Genomic DNA, 25,001 nt, shown 5'->3' with positions numbered 1-25,001 from the left:
AAACCCAAAAGTTTAGTTACGCAGTCATAAAAATAGACGGTTTGGGGTTTGACCCACCTAACATAACTTTATATAGGTAATAAATAAAATATTAGAGGGTAGTTAAGAATTTAAATCGTTAAAATTATTGCAAGAACACTAGTTATTAAAAACTACTGTAAATTTAGACGAATTCTGCATATCCCCTTATCCCCCCACAATAATTAAATAGTTAGAAACTTAGTCTAAGTACTCACATGCAGCATAGGTTTTTGTAATGGTTCAAAGTCGAAATAATCCGAAACCAAAGAAGCCAAGCCTTGCCAGGTATTTGTCTCGGCGTAGCAGAGTTTTGTAGGGCGTATTGAAGAGCACACCATTTTCTAAAATCATATACTTAAATTAAGATATTGTGTGCGTCTCGGGATGCCCGAGAGAAGTGATACCTTAAACTAATCGTTATTGCTTTAATTAATTGAATTAAATTAGAAATCCTACATTGTCGGAGGTGGAGAGGTGTGATGAACATCGCTTTTGAAAGCAACAACATAGAAACTTGTAATTTGTAAAAAAGTCTGTCCCTTTGGTCGTAAAATCAGTCCGAATTCGCTGGGTCAAGTTCTAGTGTCAAAAGTGCCAAATTCAGCTGTAACGCGTTACGATTATAACGATATTGTTAAAACGTTACAAAGCGGTTACCTCCCATAAGAAGGTATCGCTTCCAAAAATAACGTAAATGCATATTTAATGAAATTAAACTTGGTACAAATAGAAAGAACTTATAATTTATGGCTATATCTATGTATTATTAAAGCCCTTAGACCATTAATGGTCTAAGTTTAAGCCTCGTTACAATAACGTCTGAAAGGGAAATCCGAAGATGCCAGACACTCAGTTGTCTTTGAGTTCCTTATAACTTTATTTATAAAATCCAGCATTTTACAATTTCAATAAAAGTTACTATTCCAAAAACGCCTTTTCTACAACGCCTCCAAAATGTTTAAGAAAGAAGTTAAGAAGTATCTTACGCCATCTAGTTTCGACTTTCGTCAAAAAGGTTTACCAAGCTTTGTGTCGCTATGAATGGTCATGTATTTGTGGTGGGTTTGCGTACAAACATGATACAAACATTTAAATTAAATATGTTACCTGTATTCCACATTCATTTGGAGCCTGCAAAAACAGCGGTTTCCGAACTTTATAATGAAAATTAAATTGTCGTCTAAAATTTTCTGCGTACGCCAAGAGCAGTCTCTCTTTATTTGTGTTAGTGTAGTAACTTTTAGGGAAGCAAGTGCGAGTTTCGAAAACTGGCTCACTTATTTCTGGCCAGCAAAGATTTACTACACCAATTTCATAGATAGCATTATTTAATGATTCTAACGACAAGTCTTCCGTTACGAGTTTTTTGCCGAATATTTTCGGCTCTATTTCTTCCCATTCATCGTCTTCTTGAGGGCGGTCGAACAGTTCACTTCCTAAATTTTCATTTACTTCGAGAACTGGGTCAAGTTGATCAACATCAGATTTTCTTTCTTGACTTTCAGGGGCTATTTTCGCTGTTTTCATGTCTGTCTCGGTTTATAGTTAATATAATTCGTAAATTTTATAAATCTTATGTGAATAACATTGAAACACTTAGCAAAAATAATTAATAACTGTGTCAAAATGAAAAGTGGGTCATTCCTGAAACTTCAGATTGACTTCAGGGTTTTCAGTTACTTAGCAACCAAAAGTGTATTTTAGTTTCAGAGCCTAACATTAAAAGACATTAAGTACTTACGAGTATCAAGTCAATGATGGACAATTAATATTATTTATATACATATTACCTAAATCTATACAATTCAAAATTAATTTTGGTATTAAGTATGATAAATGGGACATTGGAGCAGAACATAGGCTACGTTTTGTTTTTTTTAAATTCTATTTAAAATTGTTAAAACCCAATGTCATTTAATATGACATAAGTTTAAACTCATTAAAAAATTTAATGAACATGGATAAAACTAAATTGCTTACTAACTCGACTGAAATACCTATGCAAATAAATAACCACCCATTGGAATATTTGAAGGAATATATTTACCTAGGACAAGTTATCTCCAATGAAGAATAAACAACTAAAGTTGTTAACAGAAGAATAGCAAACGGCTGGAAGAAGTACTGGTCACTAAAAGAAATCATGAAATGTAACGAGCTAAGCATGACAATCAAATTAACTGCAGGTAATCACTGGAGGAGGATAGCACAAAATAGAACGGAGTGGAAAAGACTGGAGGAGGCCTATGCCAGTGTACAGGCACTCCGAATTACTCGACATAATCTCCTACTATGTAAAAATAAGTCGGGTTTTCCTTCCTGACGCTATAACTCAAGAACGCACAAACCGATTTCCACGGTTTTGCATTCGTTGGAAAGGTCTCGGGCTCCGTGAGGTTTATATCAAAGAAAATTAGGGGTAGGGTAGGGGTAGGGTAGGGTAGGGTAGGGGTAGGGTAGGGGTAAAGTAGGGTAGGGTAGGGGTAAGGTAGGGTAGGGGGTAGGGTAGGGTAAGGTAGGGTAGGGGTAACGTTGGGTAGGGATAGTTGAAAGTTTACATCGAGTGTCACGCGGACGAAGTCGCGGGCGTCCGCTAGTATAATATATATGTGTATTACTCAACTCGTATATTCGGAATAAAGGGCTTATTATTATTATAAGTTTAAGTGTGTTTTGTGCGACTTCATTAGTTTCGTTTTTAATAGGCTTTTTTAAATCGCACTATGCCTATCTAAATGTTCCCATCTATTAAGGTAATTTTAATTGATATACAAGTTGGTACTATAGTACAAGAACCTACACTTCATACAAAGTAAAAAGTTCATAAATAGGGATGATGGTTTTTTTAAATTGTATATAAATTAAGAGTACCTATGCAAATATTAAAGCAATTTTGTAAAAGTAACAGGGTATCTGCGATAATTACTTTCGGAGCTACAGGGATTTAAAGGTTCAGATTTGCGGCACTGCCACGGATCCCTGCAAAACGCCCTATATAAACGTCGTAAGTATATAATGATCGTTATATTTGTATGGGCGTTCAAACAAAATTACTATTATCTTTGATACTTGTGCGTTTATGTTTATACTTGATTTATTAAAAAATGTCACATTTAACGTAAGGAAGCTAAAGCTGTATGAACGTATGACTGGTAGACTCTTAGACTAAGACTTACGTAATAAAGACTCATTCATTCATATGAGGTAGGCCGCAGTGCAAAAAGTAAACGAGATAGAAGAATAAATAATATGTTGAGGTTTGTACAAAAGATATCCTACAGGAATGATTATTATTTTTTGCATTTATTTTCTCAATCAACAAACAACTTTTGCCGTTTATAAGAGGAATCTGTGTTTTAGAACGAAATGAAAACGTCACTGTCATTATCATCAAGTGCCAACTGTCAATGTCAAACAATTACAAAATAAATGAAAATGAGAAGACCAAAGTCAAAGCAAAGGTCGCAAGTTTTCTGTTTATAAGTTATTTGTGTGATTAATCCTCTATTTGCCTTAGTCATTGAACATATTTGCTAGTATTCGGTATTCATGCAGCCATAGCTAATCAGTTATCAGTAATTCTCATTTTTAACTTCGACTTCGACGCAATAGGTGTATGAAATCGATTATTTTCCAGCTGTAACTCATGCCGAGACTCTAGCTTATCAGTTAATCCAGTGCTGAAGTTAATAAGTGTAGTCGTGGTTTACAAGCAAAATGGGTAACAAATCGTCTTTGATGCTGAGGGAAGAGGAAATTGCGCAAATCCAAGATGAAACTGGGTGTATGTATTTGTTAATATATTTTGAAATTCTTTTAATTTAAAGTTAAACTACACTGATTGTTTTGTCTAATGTGTTATTGAACTTCTTTTGTTCAAATAAAAATAATTTTTTTTTTTATATAACTCATTGGTATAGACATCAACAATAACAATAAATTTTATTTACATGAAACTTATTTAACTGTTTTTTATGTAGAGTCTATTTTATACCATATGATTACCAGGCACAAATAACAGTTAAGATGTTTAAATTCCATATTATTTACTCAAATTCAGGAATGTGTTTTGATTCCATAACATAAATATTTATTAATGTATATGCTTTTCCAGTTACACCAAACCAGATTGAGCGTCTATATTCCCGGTTCACTGCATTAGACAAAAATGACTGCGGCACATTATCCAGGGAAGACTTCCTCCGCATCCCAGAGCTGGCTATAAACCCCTTGAGTGAGAGGATTGTCCACTCATTCTTTGCTGAAAGTCATGATGACAGAGTCAATTTCCTACAGTTCATGAAAGTGCTGGCACACTTCCGTCCTATAAGGAAGAACAGAGAGAATAGACTTAACAGCAGAGAGGAGAAATTGAGATGTAAGTTTTTATTTATAAAATTCATTTTTTTTTTTTTTGTTTGCTACCATTTTACAAACTAATTTAACTTATAGTTTTGGAAACAAAGACTTCTAGTGAGTTATAGTGTCTCACATAAGTGCAACCAGTTTTGGAAGAGAAAATTAGAAGTGGAGATCACAATATATTGTAGTAAATGGTCAAAGTGTAGTGTACATAAGTGATGCACTATTGCTCAGGATATACACTTAAAAAGATTGTAAAGTCTACATACAGACTAAATTGATCATAGTTATAGATTTAAAAAAACTTACTTACTTATTAGTGATAAGGTTGCCTTTTGCCTAATATGTGTTCTTATGTTATTTTCTTTTTTGTGCAATAAAGTTATTATAAATAATAAATAAATAAATACTTTATTTTTTTTTATTGTAGCTTCACATGTGCACGTGTCATCAAGTTTTTTATTAAATAAGTAATTTGCCCTATAAAGGGCAAAAGTAGTCATTAATAGTTCATTGTCTGTTAGTGTCCGTCAGTCGGTCCTAAGACAAATCATGACATGCTTCAGTAAGGCAAAGGTAAACTTAGCAAAACTTTTGATATCATTTATTTTCTCTTTTGTTGCTTTTAGAGCGATTGAGAAAGAAATTGGTTGATTTGACTACTCGAGATATGTCGTGGCATGCATTTTAGGCCTCCTGGGATGTTTACTTTACTCATCTATTGTTATAGATAAGAAACTTATCTGTATATTGTCTAAATTTACATTTCATTTTGAAAAATATTTGCCGTTTTACAGTTGCTTTCTCGATGTACGACCTGGACAGTGATGGTAAAATCTCAAGAGATGAACTACTAGCTATTTTACACATGATGGTTGGCGTAAATATAAGGTTAGTTGAAAGTCATGCATGTCAAATGGATTAAGTTTAATGGATTACTGATTGTTAGGACCTGGGCGGCCTGCTAAGCTTCTGGAGCGAGCTCGGTTGGCTGGTGTGACTCCGGCGGGGACCAGCACCGAAGGGACCTACGTACAACGGCCAAACCTTAGTGGCCAAGTGCGGATAAGGCCCAGGAAGAAAAGAAGAGGAAGAAGATACTGATTGTTTTGCTATTATCCACAAAAACTGACAAATTCAACCAAAAAAGTCCCAGATCCAAACAAAATCTTTACATATGTTTTATGTTGATCAGGTTGCTGTAGACTCCTAACAATAGTCAGTTTGATGTTCTGTGTGCCTAGTGGGAGTTTCAATATTTTCATACTGTTACTATCGCGTTGATGTAAACGTGAATCTATATGGAATTGAACAGTTGTGCAGTAGTGCCACTAGATGGCTCTGTTTCATTCCTTAGGAATTCGCGTTTACGTTAAGGCGATAGTAACAGTATCAAACTGCCACTAGGCCCTCTGGTCTCTCATTCTGTATATCGAGGATTTTCAAAATTTTAATGAACTCTTTACTATTTATTTCAGTGAGGAGCAACTAACTAGTATTGCGGAGAGAACAATACTAGAAGCAGATACTAACAACGATCAAATGATATCCTTCGAAGAGTTCTGCCGAGCTCTAGAGAGGACCGATGTGGAACAGAAAATGTCCATCCGTTTCCTTAATTGACCTCCACACTTGTGAACTTAATGCATCACAAAGCCATGACTTTAATGGTTATTAACAAATAAATAAAAATTAATGAAGTCAAAGCACCAGAATTGATACTTAAGACTAGAATTGTGTTTTTTTTTGGATTTTTTAAGTACACTATGTTAAAATTATCTAACTTCTGAACTTTGCAGCACTTTGTAGGATGTGTTCTTTGCATGTCCTGCAAAGTGTTGCTCTGTATGATGATGATTTTTACATTTAGATTGTTTTATTAATATTCAGCGGTTGTCAATTTTTTGGACTCATTTAAAATATATAGCTAATACATATTAATGTTGTTGTAAAGTAGATTAGAAAGGTTAGCTTTAGTTGTACTTGAAAATAAAGGGGTATAAGTGGTATAAAACACTTAATATTAATAGTTGTGTAGATAGAAAAATGCTTAATTAATGTAATTCCTATTTATTAATAATTAAAATGTTAAAAATATAATTTAATTTTTACAGAATTAAGAATAGACTCAATTTGACAAGATACAAGATTGTCATGGTGTTATTTTGTGAAAGTTCTCTTAAAACAAGGTTCAATTTGAATATGGAATAATTGATTTATTTTGCTATTATCCGCTAAAATCTGACGAATAACAAAATAAATGAATTATTCAGATTACTGTAATGTATAAATATATTTTTTGTAGAGTTTTAATGAAAGGAGAGATTGAAATAGCTGGGCAAAAAAATCTGTGGGCATTGCCATACTTGCATTTTTTAATTTTTTTTTTAACAAACTTTAATGTTCTTTTTTACTTGCCGCCGATTTCAGTAGCAAAACTCTAAATTAAGTAATATGCTGTCGCTGTAAAAACAAACTTATAAAACATTAATGAAATGAATGAAAAACATTTAAAATAATCTCGTGATACTAATTCACAATAATCTATATAATCACAAATTATGTTATTCATTATTAAAGCGCAAATTTGAATTAGATTTTTTAATTTAGATTTGTTTATTGAAAAATAGTAATTTAATGAAAAACAAATAGGTAAATGCTAAACTTGTTTTAATTGATTAAAGCCTAGAAATGTATAGGTACAAACAAATAATGATTTATCAATAAAGATATTATATTTTTAATTTATTGTGTTATTGACCTTTAATTTTTAGCCTATTTTTACCAGAGCTCAAAATAGAGGAGGTTCTCATTTTTTTTAATGCCCAATTGCCAAACATACAGTAAGGATTAAAACTCGATTAAAATCTAAGATCCACCATGCTGCCCCAATGTAGATTGGCGTAACTTAAAGGAAAACTTAAACATGCTCATACATAGCATGAAAGCATGCTACTATTGAGCATTTGCTACTTAATGGCATGTGTGTTGAAACATTGCTATTATAAAGCATTTTATTTATTCATTAACATTTAGCACCTGACTGCGATCAGATCGAACCTGGAGAGCTATTCAGTAACGATGTTTTGTATAACTCGCAAGTGCGACTTTCGAATTCAACTCTTATATCTCTCTCTGTCTAAGAAAGATCTATAGACAAAGAGCGATAGATATGAGTTCGAAGCTCACAATGTCGAAGTGATAAAGACAATGATACAGAATAACCTCCCTGATGTTAAGTGATGTTGCAGTCTATGATGAAAGCGGACTAACTTGAAGAGGCACAAGTTTATTCTACTTGGGGCTGTAGCTATGTGCCACGTCAATTCTCTTTCTACAAACGCGAACGCTTCAAAAATTAAAAAATGTCTGGGTATGTCAGACTATCGACATCGATCAGGTCATTTCCATACATTTTGTTAGTTTTGAAAGCGTTAGCGTTTGTAGAAAGAGAATCGACGTGCCACATCGCTAGAGGCCCAGTACCTCCGACGGTTTCAGGACATCGTACCTGAACGCTTAATCGGTTTTTTTTATAGAATTGGTTGAAAAATAAATAAAACGAAAACACTCCTTTAAATAATAATAATCATTTATTTCTACGGTACTTTACAAGGTAGAAAATATAACTAAAATTCTCTGACCACAACATTTAATACGCTTAGAATTAAATTAAATTATTTATTTAAATGTTGGCAGAAATGTCGATTTCAAATGTTCAATTATAATTTTGAAAACTAAATTAACAATTTTATTCATAATCAATATAAAGTTGTAAATGTGACAAAGAGCGAGACAAGGTAGTAAAAAATTAAATCCTGTTTAAACTTCATTATTAATGGTTCCGTTTTCATAAAATAATTTAATAGAAGAAAAATTATTATTTACCAAAAAATTTTAAAAAATATATATTATATAAATATGAAAGGGCTTGAAATAATAGCTATTATTATGTTATACAAATAAAAATTAAACAGTATATTTGGAAAGGAAAAAGATATCGATCTTTTTTACGCGGTCGACGAGACGGCTAACTTCTTCAAATGCTCCATGAAGACTTGGAGTGAAACGTCGTCTGTGAGCACGGGAGCGCCACCGTCCTGTTAATATCATGACAATATTCAATAATTAAATAATAATATTGTATTAAGGTCGTCACAGACTTAGCTATAATATATATTAATATACCATAATATAATATACATTATAGCAAGCTACCACACACTGAGAAATAAGCGGGAGATCAGAACACGCTGTACATTCAAAATATGTCGATATATATCTTACTATACCTTAATTTATAGTATATGCAATAATTTTTATTACGGTTATAGCTTGGTGACGTCATAGAAATATATATTATAGCTGAGTGTGTGGCCATTCGAAAATTAGTATAGAAAATGTATAGTAATATGCCTAGCTATATTAATATATATTATAGCTAAGTACTGTGACGTGCTTTAGACACAGCAATGTTTCAAAACCAAACAAGTGACATATTTCAAATTGAGTTTTTCCGTACCTATGCGAAATTGTATATTACTCTTACATTAGAAAATCTGCTTTGTCAGACTTTTAAACGAGACTTTAAAATTAAAGCTATTTTAAAAATCTTGTCAAGCAACAAAACATCAAAATAGTACTTCGTTTCATTCATTGAAACGGCTTGATGGCTTTCCTGTAAAATATTTATGTCACTTGCTAAGTTTTCAAATTGCACAGTCCATTCCAGCTTTTTAAAGCATTTTTGTTATTTTGCTTACGTTAAACCCCCTAAATAGTAAAGTATTTAAAATTTCATTTATATACAATAATAATCTATTTTTAAATACAACACAGATAATTAAATTAAAATTTAGCCTTATTATAAAACATTTATAAATATTTTATATATAATATATATTATAAATATATATAATTTTTAAATATATTTTAAAAATTGGCAACTGCCACCAATGATTATAAATATTTATTATTGGAAATTGATTAGTAATTTAGTATAAATAAAAAATATAATTTAAGAATAGTATATTACTTTTATAATTAATTATAAACACATATACGCATAAACAAGCACAGAACATTTTATAATAAACATTTCAATATTTTAAATATGCTATAGCTCGTAACATGCACAACGCACATGCAAATTGCTTTTTCTATAAAATATTTCATAAATAAACTATTGAATTTAATTTATTTGTTACCAATAGTAAAAATATCGTTATCATCCCAAAAATATTATAAATGGCAATTGACAAAGCATAAAACAATCAAACCGCAAAACCCCAAAAACCTTTTTTGAAAATAAAGAAAAAATCTCTACCGCAGATGGTATCGGCATCGCCTGGATTTCGCCAAAACAATGATGAAACAAAAAAAGAAAAACATCAATTCAAAAAAACCATGCTAGCACGGCGGATTCAAACATGCAAATTGCAATTTTTGTTTAAACATAAAAAAAATATCAAACAACAATTTAAAAAAATGTTATAAATATTCACAATACTTCAAAAGAAAACAATTTATTAAAATGAAAATAAATAAAAACTCAAACAATTTAAAAAAATATTTTAAATATTCTTTAAAAACAACCGTGCAATGTAGTTCAAAAACAATGAAAATTGACAAGTGTTATCATATCAACTCACCCCGCCATAGGCATACATATTGTTGTGTGTCTGCGAAGGATTCACTTTGGACAGCAGGAACCGTGCCTGTAATGATAACGAGAAATTTTTAGTAGTAGGACTTGACAGAGTTGACCCGGGGAAGTATTGCCAACTAGTTTTTAGTTGATATATTTGAGTCTGTATAATGTATACGATTATCGGGGAAATTTAAGAAGCTTAACATAGCATTGAAAGACGTGTTCCTAGTCCTAGTAATGGATTGCTCCAATATGCCTATAGGCAAAGGTATATATATATTAGGAAACATTTGCTTCTTCACTACTAAATAAGGTCACTTGTTTAGTAGTGTCCTCTCTGTCCCTATATCCCTATGTATGCTTAAATTTTTAAAAATACGCAACGGATTTTGATGCGGTTTTTTAATACATAGATTAATTCAAGAGAAAGGTTTATATGTATAATAACATCCATTATATAGTAAAGAAATATTGCTATTTTTGAGGTTTCTAATTTGATGTAAATAATTACATTTTTTCGCTTACATTGCAAACGCAGGCTGAACCCTACGTAATCAAAAAATATCAAAATAATGTACTAAGTATTGTACACATTGAAAAGGTCTACAGAAAACTCCGGGATGGTATATGTCTATCTCTTATGGATATCCCACAATATTTTTTTTTGTCATTTACTTTTTACGACAAATAATGGCTAATTTTTGAAGCAATTTTAACTATACATATAACTATATATGATATAAGTAGATGACTGCTAAAACACTATAAACTTTTTAGTTCTATTGATTCCAACACAATCACACTTCGACTACAATAAAAGAATCATGCGAGCAGCGATCAGGTGGCGCGGCGACAACACGTCAGAATGTTGTGCCGAGCTCTGGTCGCTGTCATCGCCGTTACATGTACGTTATCACACGGTCGGGCCACACTACGCTTAGACCGGATAAAAGGTCCAAAAAACATGAGTAAATAATAAGTAAACACTTCAAAAAACCCCAAAAGTGAACAAGTTTCTTAAAGTCCCTGAAAATAAAAAAGATTCACCACTTTCACAGATTTTAAAGCTGTTAGAATGTATTTTTTTAGGAAAGGTCGTAACTATTGTCAAAATTTTCAGACTTAGTGTGCGTTTTGGTGTTGAGCGGAATGCAAAAAGAAGACTTGGACGTGAGCATGTTGACAAAACTACAACGCTACAACGTAAACATCGACGATATGAACAATGAGTGAGTACCAAGATTGATTGAAGTAGCAATAGTTTTTGGAAACAGGGCAAAAACACTTGTACAACTGCAAGGCAAGACCGAATCAGTATCTTCTAGGCCCAAACGCTCTTCAACTTAAGACTTCCTCATGGCTTACCATCAGGCATGATTGTAATTTGATTTGATAAATGATTATTTTTTTTTAATTCTTCCAGTGAATTACGTGAAATGTGCATTAAATCACAGGATGATAAACATAAGAATAACGATACGCACATAACAGAATCATACGTTAATAAAACCAAAAGTAAGTCGGCTAGTGATTTGTGATTTTATACGATGTCTGTCATAAGTAATGTTATTAATTGTTACTAACATTTTACAGATGCCATTCTGGAAGACTTTAAATCAAATACCTCTATCGAAATTGTAGAAAAGCCTGTTCCTGCAGAATATGATATGTATAAAGCTAGCAAAGAAAACAAAATTAACAAGGTTAAGGAAAATGATGAAGAAATACAATATAATGACAAACAGAAACAATTAGAAAGTATTTTTAATCTTTTGGAAGACACTCAAATAAACAAAGCAATGAAAGACCCACTACTAAAACCAGATTTTATAAAAGAACAAGAAATTAAGAGAAGCATCACGGACACCACTTTTGAAACTAATGACACTCTAAAACGACTATTTGAAAATTATGTTGCTAAAAGAAGAAATTTGAGTGCTCAATCAAAAACTACACCGAAATCTTTGAATATTGACGATATGTTTGAAAAATTATATTTGTTGCGAATACGAGATACAGAAAATGATACAAATATTAATTCTGACTTCCAACATAAAGCCTCATATCCGCCGATCCATCAAAATACTTATACACAAGCAATTCCAGAAGAATTAGGGGAAAAGAGAGAGAAAACAAACATACTCAATGAGACAAACATCAACGATGAACTTACTTTAATTAATAAACTAAACAGATTTAAACCATATACTGCAGGCGCTGAACTGTTTCAAAATCACAACCATAATACTGAAGAAAGTTTAAAAAGGACTAGAAATCCTTATCAAAACAGTTTAAGAAGAACTGACACTAGGAGTGCATATAGTATAGAGCCAAAACAGATGATTTCTAGCGACATAATAAAAGAGATAGCCGACAATGTAAAGGAGATGGTTTTACAGGATTTGCGTAAAGAATTGCATAAAATAACAACAGTAACCACTACTACAACTATTGTGTCTACAACAACAACTCAAAGCACTACAAAAAAAGGTAAATATTTAAGTATAATATACTTAAAGTAGTAGATGGTTTTTGTTTGGACTGTAAAAGAACCAGTATGTCGTGAATTTTATTGGTGTGGATAAATCTTTAAATACTAAAATTTTATTATTTTATTTTAATTCTACTATTATTATATACAGATATCACAATATTTATGTTACAGAATCTGCAATCCAAACAACGCTAAAAGAAGAAAACATAAAGACTCCAGATTCTTTAATGAAAAAATTTCTAGAATTGTTTGAAGAAATTAAATCTTTGAAACAGAGTGGCATAGTATTTAAAAGTGACAGCGAAAAAAGCATTAATGACAAAGATAAATCATTATTACCATTTCAAATGCAAAAAGTTGAAACAAAAGATTTAGAAATACATAGTCAGACAACAAAGCCAATAAACATCATACAAACAAAACTTAATTTTAATACAAACCAAGTAAATAGAATAATAAAACATAACCCAACAGTGAATTCAGATAACCTTTACAATTTTGCTTCACAACAACAAAGGTATAGATCGAATGGAACGATAACAAAACAAATAACAATTACTGAAGCACCAGTTTTTGTAAAACATGAACCGAAAACTGGTTTACTTCCACTAACTGTACAAACTAATAACATAGAGATATTACCTATAGGTATACCTATCGATAAACCACAGAATTTAATACGACAGAACATTGTTATAGGCACACAAGCGCCATACAGAATACTTCCAATTAAAAATGACAATCAGGTAAGAGGTCATCCACATAATATAAAAGCGACTAAATCTTTTGAAGCATACAAATCAAAGAAACATCCTTATTTGTCTAAAGAACCACATAGACCTAGTAATTTTCATGATAATGATAAAGACGATGTTATAAAGTTCACATTAAGCAATAACGGCCATTCTAAATACAGCTCCGGTTATTATGAAAAGATTAATATAGGAAAATTTTCAAAGCCTTTCAGCGATGAAATCATATCAGACACACCACGATACCATGAGAAATTAGAAAAAATGGAGCCCTATTTAGACTATCCAGAAGAAAACAAATACGCAGAAATAAATGATTGTTGCAACGAAAAATACACATTTTCAAAAGAAATGGCCGATTGTTGCAACGGAAAAATAGTTTCACGACAACAAATGTCTCTTAACAACATAAAGAAGAAATCGTATGACGACACACATTTCAAAAAGTTCATTCAGTCTCAACAGAAGGTGACAGATATGCTAGAGAAGATTCTAGGAGACAAGGAAAATATTCAGAGCGTGGAAACCGCTTAAATTACTTTCGGAATACAATACAGTTTGAATTCGATAATCTATGGAGTTTCATAATGAGTAATGTTTGGTAATTAAATTCATAAATTTCATTTATTTCATTAAAGTTGGTCTGATAAATGAAAACAACGTTTTTAATTTTGAAAGAGCAAATTTCTTCTTTAAAAAACATTACGTTGTGACGTCTATATGACGTTGCAGGATAGTTTGTAATTACTAAGAAGAAAGCTACATTTTCGACAAATACCTAACATAAACAATATTTTATTCCCATATCCCCACCGGAATGGCAACTACACGGGTTAGACCGAAGGGGTACACTAATCTATATTAATTAATATTACAAACAGGTAAAGTTTGAGAGGTTGTAGGGGGCGCAATCTTTGGATTGATAGAACCGATTTTGAAAATTGCTTTACCAATAGAACAACCGTTATTTGTGACTATAGTAAGCGTTAGATCTCCTTTAATCCAACAGGAACGGAAACTACATGGATCACCCATGTAAAACGGAAACTACATGGTTCACCTATGTAGTTTCCTTTCCGTAGTCCGTAGACCGCAGGTCGTCCGCTAGGGAGTAGCACAGTACAATACCTGAGACCCTCCGTGCTCGGTGTCGATGTACCGCGGCACAGGGAAGCGAGTCTGCAAGATCTCCTGCGCATCGTCAACGGGCGCGCGGAGCAGCTGCGCGAAGCTCTCATACTCCTGCATGTCTTGGTAGCGCAGCGCTCGCCACTGCGCTATCGTCTGTGAAAATAGAATACTCCTTTATATGAAGGTTTATGGTCCTTGAGCACAGGAACGAAATATTAAGGCTTCGTGTAGAAGAGATTCACCATAGCCGCAAGGTATGTAGGTAGAGAGATAAAAACGCACTGACACCGCACCGCACCCGCATCGGATTCTATTTTTACTTGTCTACAAATACTTGCGGTGCGGCGCCGGTGTGCTGCGGTGTCAAAAGATGTAGATATCCATCGGCGGTATATATTTTTGTATAAGTTTAAAAAAAATATTCCCTATACGTACTTGGCGATATATTTTATTTTTAAATCGATGTGATAATTTTACCGTGGTAAACATTTTCATTACGACGGAGAGTGCATTTTTTTTGCGGTGAGAGCTGATAGAGTTAAGGTTAGGCAGTTAAGTTCTTCCACCAAGTGTTTGACAATTGGGACATTAGAGTTCCATATACGAAATGAGTAAAAATATATTGTATTAAAAAATATATTAAGGGATTTTCTGGGCGAAAAGTGCTACTATGTGGTAGACGACTACATGCATGAAAAAGAAAACCAAAAACAAAATCGGTTTGCCTATCACTCACTTGACAATAAAGGCTACGCCCAAACTGGGTATCCTTATCTTACATTGTATAATAACTATATTTTACTATATTATATTGTATAATGTAAAATATATGTTATTACCTGAATATGAATAAATAAATATGAGTGGATAATAACTGTACCGCCCAGGGGAGGAAGGGGAGGTCAGGGAGGGTTAGCTGCTAGCATAATATAAATTAGCTAAAGTCAAAGCAATCTTTCAATCTAGACTTTCAATCTACTTGCGTTACTCGTAAATAAACCTGAACCTAAAAATTTTTTTTTTAAAAAAGAATATTTACCATATCTTTAAATATGATCAATATTCCCATTCCCCATCAACTAGTCATCCTCCATGATTTTCCCCAGCAGGACACTCATACAAGCTGGTGACCAATAATAATTCGTCATTACCTCGCCATGGTATATGAGTATTTGGAAGAACGTGTCCATGAGCAGGATGCGGTCGGGCTGTATGGACGAGGTGTCGAGCAGCACCGGCTCGGGCGGCCCGCCGAAACTGTAGGAGTACAGGATCGGCTGGATCATGATGAGCGACTGCGTCAGGTCCTCGCGCATCAGCATGTGTCTGGAACAAGCATTAGTTTAACAAAAACTAAATCTCCAAAAAGAATCTATAAATGGAATCATCTTATGGGGAAACTCCGTACTTACGAACACTGTGTTTGTTAAGCAAAAGGCTTGTTTGAGGGCCTTATGTGACTTGCATACGCTTGACTCATGTAGACCTTTGTTTAAAAGGTTCAATGTTCTCCCTCTGCCTTTTTTGTATATAATAGAATATCCTTTGAAGATATCCTAAATATTTTAAAAGTTTAGTGAACAGCAAACAAAACATCAAGATTGCATTGTCACTAACCATCAGGTGAGATTGTAGTGTTTTTCAAATAGCATGGATATGGTGACAGACGACAGTTCACTATACCAAGATCCCCAAGACTGTGATGGACCTGCCAATGCATAGCTTTAAGCAATGTGTTAAAAAACATTTGCATAGTCGGGGTTACTAAACCACTGATGAGTTCCTTAATGATAAAGTTGCTTGGAGGCTGTTGGATCAGCTTCCACCTTCACACAGGAAGTAAAACTATAAGAAATTGTAATGTTGTCATCAATTGTAAATTATAATATTATTGTATGGTTTTTTTTTAAAAGAGCAACTGTTGAGTTTCTCGCCGGTTTCTTCTCAGCAGAATCTGCCTTCCGAACCGGTGGTAGTAGTGGTGGTAGAATAGAAAAGAAGAATAGTCAACTGACGTATCAAAAGTGCTTGTAAACTGAGCCTACTTGAAATAAATGAATTTAGAATTCTTTGAATTTTGAACAGTTGCCTTATGTCTAGTCTGTACCTTAATTCGTACTATTATCGCGAAACGCGGTCAACTTTCAAGAGCGAAAAGAACTGTCACCCTGCTATCTGAAAAACACTAGTCTCAGCTAACTTGTAAAGAGAAAAAAAACTTTTTACGGTTATTTTAGAATTTAAACTATTGTGAGTGTTATTCATATTAATTGATTATGAAACACGGCTAAAACTCACGTGATATTAGGTCGGATGCCCGACTAGTTTCGAACCCATACGGGGCCCTTAGTCATGAGCTGGTTCTTCTTCTTGGTTTTTACAGTTATGTAGGCGGCTTCCTCTGCGAGGTTCCATGAGGTTGAGCCTTGAAATATGATCCAATTACCTGTAGAACGTGGTCTCGTCGGGCGAGTTGTTGAACACCTGCAGGAACTGCGAGCGGCGCAGGTGGTACATGAACTGCGGGTACAGGCTGAAGTTCTCCGACAGGCGGAAGCTGTTCGGGTCGTCCTTGGCGTACTCGCCGAACTTCTGACACTGGAAATCGTGAGTTACACTTTAGAAAAGTTGAAAAGGGCACTTGAATGAAAAGGGCTAAAACTTTTAAGTTTTTAATAATTTTATTTTAGGAAGCTTTGTGCCATATTGCCGTAAGACAATATATAGTTGACTTATATTTTACTTAGAAACCAAAAAAATATGATAATTTATTTTATGTAGTCCAGCTTGCTGTTATGACCTTGAAATCACGTTGAGGCAAAAACTAGCTACTGATATGCATTTTTTGACACATACAACTAACTTTATTCAGAGAGTGTTGATATCAGTGACAAGTAGAGTAGAGGGATAGAAGGGAGGTTAGGTTGTGCATCCATCGTGCTGTGACAACAGCACCAAAAGGTGTGACACCTTTTGGGGTTATTGGAAGTTGTAGGAAGATAAGGTAAGAAACTTCTAGAAAGTCAACACATAACTATCACATATGTATATACTCGTAGTAACCTCAGCCTTTGATTCACGTCACGTAGGTTCGAATCTTGTCCGCGGCATACACCTCCAACTTTTTAGTTATGTGCATTTTAAAAAATTAAATGTCAACAGTTAGGGAAAGACATCATGAGGAAACCTGTATATCTGAGGATTTTTTCAATTTTCTATTTGTGACTAGGTCATGAAAAATGAGGCGCTCAAAAGAGGAAATTTCCACATCTCTATGTTAATTGGGGTCAACAATGAACGGTATTCAAACAAATAATACCTAAATAATGGAATTAAGACAAAATTGTGCATGTGTGCGCTCAGTTTTGTAGCCTATTACTCGGATCACTTTTTGCGGTGATTTTTTAGGTACGTAACCGATCTATAATCTTATCATTGGTTACCAATCGTATCAGCATCCGGTCGAGCCAGCGCAGCACGTCGGGCCCGTCCTCCTGCTCGGCGCGGTACACCACCAGCCGCGCCATCACCACCGCCGCCGCCTCCTGGTCGAAGCCCGCCGAGATGTGCTGCAGGTTCACCGCTGCGTCGCCCCAACTACAACGACATAAGTTATATTAAAGGTCATAGCTCATTAGAGCCACCCAGGACCCGACCCGCACCGCATCGCCTCGAGTGACTAGCATTTTTCGTATGTATTTGTATGGGTTCGCGTTCGTATGCGCTCAATACATCAACTCCGAACCATCACCGGATCGCCTCGCTCACAAGGTGATCACGCGCGGACTGCGACTGGACCACTCGATGATAGCTCGTTGTTGGCAAATGATGCACCAAGCCCAGCAGGCCTAGCGCCACACAATATCTCTTAAAGATAGAATAAGACATACCCGACCGGCGATCAGGCGCCCCTGTACTGTGCAGGCGACGACACAATTATGCCGTGCGTTTAATATAGAGAAAGGTATCTTTACTGTTGTTTCCATAATTTTGAGCTTATGGGTTTTCTCTATATCACGAAACACCTTCGGGAGTGTTACGAACGAAGTTGCCAAGCTATAGTCACATAGATAGCCAAATTGTAGAATATGTTAGAAAAATAGACAGTCCTCACTTCCTGGCTGCGGTGGTGACACGCACGCGCCGCTGTCCGCTGGAGTGCTGGTACTGCGTGATGAGTTGCACGCAGCCGCGCCCACCCTGCGGCATCGGCGCCGCGTGTTGGTTCACCACCTTTATACACAAATTCATCTCAGATCAATTATTATTATTTATGCTTCAATAGTCAGGTTAAGAGCTACCACAGACATACAATTGTAAGATGACTGACTAACTAACAACAGTTCTTTTCATGTAGGATAGTGTGGGTGACAGTTAGTTTCACTCTTGAAAGTTTGCCGCGATTCACAACAATATTATGAAAGTCATACAGGCAACTGTCACCGTACCCATGCCAACTGAAAAACACTTTAACTAATGCTGCAAAACATCCATACTTATCACACATATATTTACTAGTTGTGAGAATCAAACAGCAGTGTATGCAAAAAGCAGGGTCTATGTGCCACGCAGCTAAACATAAGTGTTCATTTAACATCAGCAGGCCTAGCATGAATTAAAAGATAAAACATATCTCACGGTGAGATTTGAAATTTGAAAATGAAATTATCTGTCTACCATCCCATCAAATTGTAAGAGAGAAATATTTTTAAATTTGTCTCTATTGATTGACAATGTGTTTCTCTCGTCTCAAATATACATAGACAACCTGGTTGTATGGGTGGGTTATCAATACATCAATAACAAATTACATAAATTCTCGTATATCATACCTCAAAGAATATAGCCATGGTAGTGCTAGGTGTGAAGGTGCACATCTTCCATTGACAAGTGTTGCCCATGCCGACCTCCTGATCAGACACGCATGGACCCTTCACATTGAGGGACACACAGGAGCCTATTGCACCACTTACTGGAACAATGACATATTAAATCATAATCATATCTTTACTAATATAATAAAGAGAAAAGATTTGACTGTTTGTTTGCATTGGATAGGCTCCGAAGCTACTAAACCAATTTGAAAAATTCTTCCACTGTTGGAAAGCTACACTATCCCCGCATGCTTAAGGACATGCATGCTTATATTTAATCCCCATACTCCCACAGGAACGAGAATTACGCGAATGAAACCGGGAGGATGTCTGTTAGACTTTCAATAAGTTAAGGGGAGTCCTCTATAACTTGGTAGCATCCAGTGATATGATAGATCAAACACGATCATACTTTTTTCATTAACGTTTATACTCCCATTTGCATTCAACTCAAATTGGTTTAAGAGAAAGTATTTTTTAAAAAATAGATTAGAGAAATAGACAATTAGGCAGATTCCATCATTCTCCAATTAAAAAAGCTTGTAGAATAATCATACTATACTATAAAGGATCATAGTAAAGAAACAAGTCTGGAAATTGTAATATTTCACCACGTAGCTGATGGCTTTCTGATTCTCATTTAAGAAAACAGTATGATGGTCTAACTATATATTTAATTCAACCTACATCTAAAAATTAACTACACCTTTAGATAACTTAAATAATTCTGTATATTGGGAATTTGAAAGAGGAAGGATTTCATTTATTTTTGTAGACTATTTTTACTTACTTTTAAGTTCCCGACTGCATTTAACTTCTAAAGTACCGTTAAACGCCATTTTGTAATCTCCTTTTTGATCTTTGGAAAAGACCCTCTGGAACGTTTGCTTGAAAAGTGAGGAATTAAATGAATCTCCCATTACCATGTGACCTCTGAAAAACATGAACAACATTTATTGTTTGCAAGACTTACCATAACTGAAGGACTAGATATGTAAACAACATCCAACCAACAATCTTGTGAAGAATTATTGTCAATTAATAAAATATAAAATTTTGAAAAACTCCCCTATGTGATGAAATTATTAATTACACTCTCAACGAAGTCATCAATATTTTCTTTCAGTGCGCTTTGATTTGAGACCGCACTTGAGTATATTTGCAGACATTTGGTTGTCTTTCGCCACTTTCACCCCCCACAACTTTTTAACGGCTCAACTGATTTTCGTCAAACATGTCTAAGAACACTCGCCCGTAAGTCACCATTAATACAAAAAATACTGAATTGAAATCGCTTCATCCATTCAGGAGATATGGCGCCACAGACATACTGACAGACAGACACGTCAAACTTATAACAACCCTCTTTTTACGTCGGGGTTAAAAAATATGAACCCAGGTATAAAAAAATACCAACCCTGTTGAATTACAGCACTGCTTCATTTCCATTAAACCAGTCTGGTCCAAGGCACAGGAATAAATATCAATAGCGTGACCATTAGTTGCAGCCCTCAGTGATAATGCTTCATAATGCTTTATAGCCTTCTTCATATACTTTGCATTATCCTTATGAATGTCATGATGAGATCGGATTGGCTGCTTCAGTTCATCGTTTACCACTTGACCTGGACCTTGGGAGCAGGGGCCACCGAGGAACAGCATAACTCTTGCTCCAGTGTTAGGGTAAGTGACTTCTAATAAACCTATGGCTAATGATAATGCAACGCCACTACTTCTTAAAGGACGTTTCCCAACACCCAATGGCCAGGGGTCGCGGCCCAGTTCGCTCAGCAGGTCTGTTAGAGCCATGTCACATTGTTTGACTGGTTGCAAGAAACGGTGTGCCGGTGGTTGAGGAGCAGGGGCTCCTTGTCTTTGTTGTGTATTTGGTGCGTTCACACGACCAATCGCTAATTGCTCTTGTATCTGTTTAGCTGTTAAATCTTTAGTGCCCTTGAATACAAAGCACTTGTATATGCCCTCAGTACCTGTAAAAAAGAATAAAAAAGATTGTATTTAAGTTTATCAATGTGTTATTAAACTTTTAATCCCAATGTTATCCCACTGTATACTTTGGTTCATTGCACAATAATTTTGGAAGTTTCTAAATTATGTAGTCTATAATTTTGTTTTTGTTTTTTTTGTTTGAATTTAACACCCACATAGATTGTAATGAAAAGCTACACTATGGTGAATGTGGTGGTAAAACCTTCCCACAATAATAGTGGTACTATGCAGGTGAAAATTGGATGGATTAGTGCTGAATGATGAAATGGAAGCCAAGATTGTTTACTGATTGTATAATAATAAAAAAAACTCCTTAATGATATAATGAGTATTATAGATAGAAGATCCACCATGTCCAAAAAGTGAAAAAGGACACTGATACAGTACACTTGATAATGGTAAGATGAACTACTAGAAAAAGCACAAATAAATGAAACAGGTCTGATTAACCATCACCAGGTTTATTGTTATACTAAAAGACATTACAATTCCTTGATGAACCTAGGAATTGTTGTCTTTTAGTAGGTCAGAGGGGAACAATGCACCAGTGAAGATGTATTTCATGCCACAGGGATAGGGTGGACCTTACTAATGGATCACCTGTATTCCCCTTGGCAGATGTCCACTCTAGAATTACTAAAAGACATTAAATATAAATTAGCATTAAAACATACCTAATTCATGTATTTGTACCATACGGCCAAATGTAATGAGGCCAACGAGTGCATTCTGTGGCATCAAACTAAGCGACGTTTGAAGAGAATCTTTAAGAGCCCCAAGCTCCTCTTCATCTAAACATGTATCTACAACCAATAGAAAGATGGGGGGCATGCTTTGAGCCCTTGTTATGGTATACTCTATTGTAGAGAAGTTTGGAATCAGCTCTGCTGGTTGATGCTGCTCTGATATTGCTGCATATTGAGGCGGAAACTGTAATAAAAACAGAAATTGTTAGTTGTATGTATGTATTTACTTAAAGCTTAATTTTTAATTATTACATTGGATAAAATTCAAATCAAATCTTATATTATATAAACTCTCTCTAAACTCTCCTCTATTGCACCTGCTTTCCGAACCTGTGGTAGAGTCATTAGCCACGATAAACATGTGATTTTTCAAAAATACTCATAAGCCTCATCATTATTAGTTGATATTTTAAAGGCCTACTATGAGACAGGACTCTCTCCTTATAGGGGATACTAAGATATGGGAAACTAAGCCTACTTGAAATAGTTACGAGTTTTAAATTTTGATGTATTTGTATTTAAATTAATTCAAAAATTTATTGATTTGTATTTTTTTTTTGTTTTTGTTGTTTAGCTGTTCTGCAGAGTGGTTTATAATAAAAAAAAACTAAAAATTTCATTCTAATAAGAAAGTTATGTCTAGATTAGTTTAGTTAGACGTCTATGTGGCCATCAATCATGACATGGAATTAAGAAGGAAGAATTGAGTTTTTCTTTCTTGCAAGAAATGCTCAGGCTGCTACTGAATAATTCTGGAGGTATATATTATCATTAACACCCTCAGATCAAATGTAGGGACCTGCCTCGCTAGACGTTACCCTGTTGTAAAAGTACAAGATCAATCCATCTGATGTATTTATAAATCTACTAGCGGATGCCCGCGACTTCGTCCGCGTGAAACTCGATGTAAACTTTCAACTACCGCTACCCTACCCCTACCCTACCCCTACCCCTACCCTACCCTACCTCTACCCTACTCCTACCCTACCCTACCCCAACCCTACCCCTACCCTACCCTAACCCTACCCTACCCCTACCCTACCCCTACCCCGTTTTCTAATTATTATTAATATGAACTTTATACAATAAAAATAAAGCTCAAATTGACTACGTTTTAGTTACAAATCATTTGTATGTATAGTTTTTAATTAACAAATAAAATATAAGGGTTGATCGTAGAGGAGTGAAAATTTAGGGTTGTATGTATTTTTGTATGCTGTGTCATAAAAAAATAAAAACAAAAAATTTTGCCTAAAAAATAAAAAAAAAAATTTAGGGGTGGACTACCCTTAACATTTAGGGGTTTGAAAAATAGATGTTGGCCGATTCTCAGACCTACTAAATATGCACAAAAAATTTCATCAAAATCAGTCGAGCCGTTTCGGAGGAGTTCAATGTCAAACACCGCGACACGAGAATTTTACATATTAGATTATGTGTATAAAATCAATGTTTCACTGTTGTAATCGTTTTCATTGTGTAAAATAAAAAAGGTCAACTACTTCTAGTTTACAAAAATATGAAGTTACATTTCGTTTACAAGTATTTCGAAATCAATTATATCAAATTTGTAATAAAAACATTACCCAAAAAGAATCAATTCTTCTGAGGGTACAATGATCAAGTAATTGAATAATCTTACTAACGAGTCTAAGAGATGTGATTGTTAGCCTGTATAAAAGTAACATGTGTGTGTGTGTATTGTAAATCAAAATGGCTGTGTGCAGTGTAAAGACACAGAATATTTTCAATGTGTGCGTTTACCTCATCGCCCTCAAAATGGTCAGACAATTTTGTTGGTGTATTAGGGTGTGATGTATCTCCATATCTAATTCCTCTATCTCAACACCTAATATCAAAGTCAAGCTCAACCCCAAGCCAGCTGACCGACTTTAGTCTACACTTTAGATCACTACATAATTTAACCTGGAGGATGGCACTGGAGTAGCTCATTAAACCATGCTGTTATTAAAGACACAAAAATCTTTGAAATTCTATACATTTAAGTACTTACCGGATTTCGCTGGAAACAGAAGTTGCAGACCCATAGCTTGGCCCTGTAATCCACTTGGCACATTGGATTTAACACTGCACGACAAGTATTGCGTGTACATAGCACAGGTTCATATTGAATCGGAGGCAAATCCGGCCGCTCCTTCAGGGGTTGGTACAATGACACTAAGGGTACCACAAGTCTTGTAGCTTCGATTCTACTTGAAGGCCACACGTTCCACGTAAAGCGTATACCATCCCTGTCTTCATTTTGTTGGATGAAGTCCTCGTAAGTCGCCATATCACCCCGATCTATGAACGAAACACGAATATCAAATAACGACACTATAACACACGAAAACAGCAACAGATATTAGACTAATACAAACCAAAGATACATGTGCCTACTTTAAGCTAGATAATCTAGCAAAAAATTACTATTTCAATACAAATTCATTCAAACCGAGTGATAACTTGATTTTATTAAAAAATTACCAGACGGACCGACCCGAGCTGATTTGGCAAATGTCAATTAGTCAATACCATAGACAATGGAACTGTCACTTAAGCCACGTCATTTTTGTAAACGCAGTCAATGATTTGAACAAATACGAAATAATTTCATTTGTAAAAAAACAGTAATGGCACAAAATCAGATTTATACTCATGTAATTTTGAAAAATGTATAAATGAATTGCTTTCATGAAAGTTTTGTTTATGGTTAAAATACCATAGTGTCTGGGAGCGTCCTTGTCTATGATTTGTCAACATTACGTTCCTTTTAAAGCATAAAATAAAGAGAAAATAATTATCAAGATGCAACTAACTTAATAAGATAAATTATATTAATTATGAAAATTATATAATTGCTAAAACCATATTTCATACTTGTGTCAATCGTGCTATTTTTCATCCGAACTTTTTATTTTCATAAAAATGAAAAGCTTTTGTTACAAAGTTTTAATGTGTAAA

The 25,001-nt window shown here is 34.5% G+C and overlaps 3 protein-coding genes across 4 annotated transcripts; 2 read left to right on the top strand and 1 right to left on the bottom strand.

The window, feature by feature from the left end:
* Positions 1 to 3,438: 3,438 nt before the first annotated feature.
* Positions 3,439 to 7,127, top strand: LOC112046444 (calcineurin B homologous protein 1). The gene is made up of 4 exons (XM_024083062.2): positions 3,439 to 3,805; positions 4,136 to 4,399; positions 5,181 to 5,274; positions 5,862 to 7,127. Exons 1-4 carry the CDS (start codon positions 3,739 to 3,741, stop codon positions 6,004 to 6,006), a joined length of 570 nt encoding a protein of 189 aa, XP_023938830.1. The 5' UTR covers positions 3,439 to 3,738; the 3' UTR covers positions 6,007 to 7,127.
* An 826-nt stretch (positions 7,128 to 7,953) lies between these two features.
* LOC112046441 (protein transport protein Sec23A) lies at positions 7,954 to 24,580 on the bottom strand. 2 transcript variants are annotated; one of them, XM_052888112.1, is made up of 14 exons: positions 24,419 to 24,580; positions 24,052 to 24,341; positions 21,966 to 22,221; positions 20,702 to 21,272; positions 20,075 to 20,217; positions 19,243 to 19,382; positions 18,525 to 18,643; positions 17,854 to 18,007; positions 16,857 to 17,008; positions 15,562 to 15,736; positions 14,408 to 14,563; positions 10,035 to 10,100; positions 9,710 to 9,730; positions 7,954 to 8,483 (listed from the first exon to the last, which is right to left on the bottom strand). In XM_052888112.1, the coding sequence occupies exons 2-14, from the start codon at positions 24,328 to 24,330 to the stop codon at positions 8,394 to 8,396; spliced, it is 2,322 nt and encodes a 773-aa protein (XP_052744072.1). In that variant the 5' UTR covers positions 24,331 to 24,341; positions 24,419 to 24,580; the 3' UTR covers positions 7,954 to 8,393. The 2 variants fall into 2 exon arrangements, with proteins under 2 accessions (XP_052744072.1, XP_052744073.1); XM_052888113.1 differs by lacking the exon at positions 9,710 to 9,730.
* On the top strand, positions 10,087 to 14,397 carry LOC112046442 (putative leucine-rich repeat-containing protein DDB_G0290503). The gene is made up of 5 exons (XM_052888116.1): positions 10,087 to 10,986; positions 11,154 to 11,262; positions 11,457 to 11,548; positions 11,627 to 12,523; positions 12,699 to 14,397. Exons 1-5 carry the CDS (start codon positions 10,899 to 10,901, stop codon positions 13,811 to 13,813), a joined length of 2,301 nt encoding a protein of 766 aa, XP_052744076.1. The 5' UTR covers positions 10,087 to 10,898; the 3' UTR covers positions 13,814 to 14,397.
* Positions 24,581 to 25,001: the final 421 nt, after the last annotated feature.

This window comes from Bicyclus anynana, chromosome 21, assembly GCF_947172395.1.
Source record: "Bicyclus anynana chromosome 21, ilBicAnyn1.1, whole genome shotgun sequence".
Classification (NCBI taxonomy): Eukaryota; Metazoa; Arthropoda; class Insecta; order Lepidoptera; family Nymphalidae; genus Bicyclus; species Bicyclus anynana.
The sequence above is the reverse complement of the archived record's forward strand: the minus strand, read 5'-3'. Positions and strand labels throughout refer to the sequence as shown.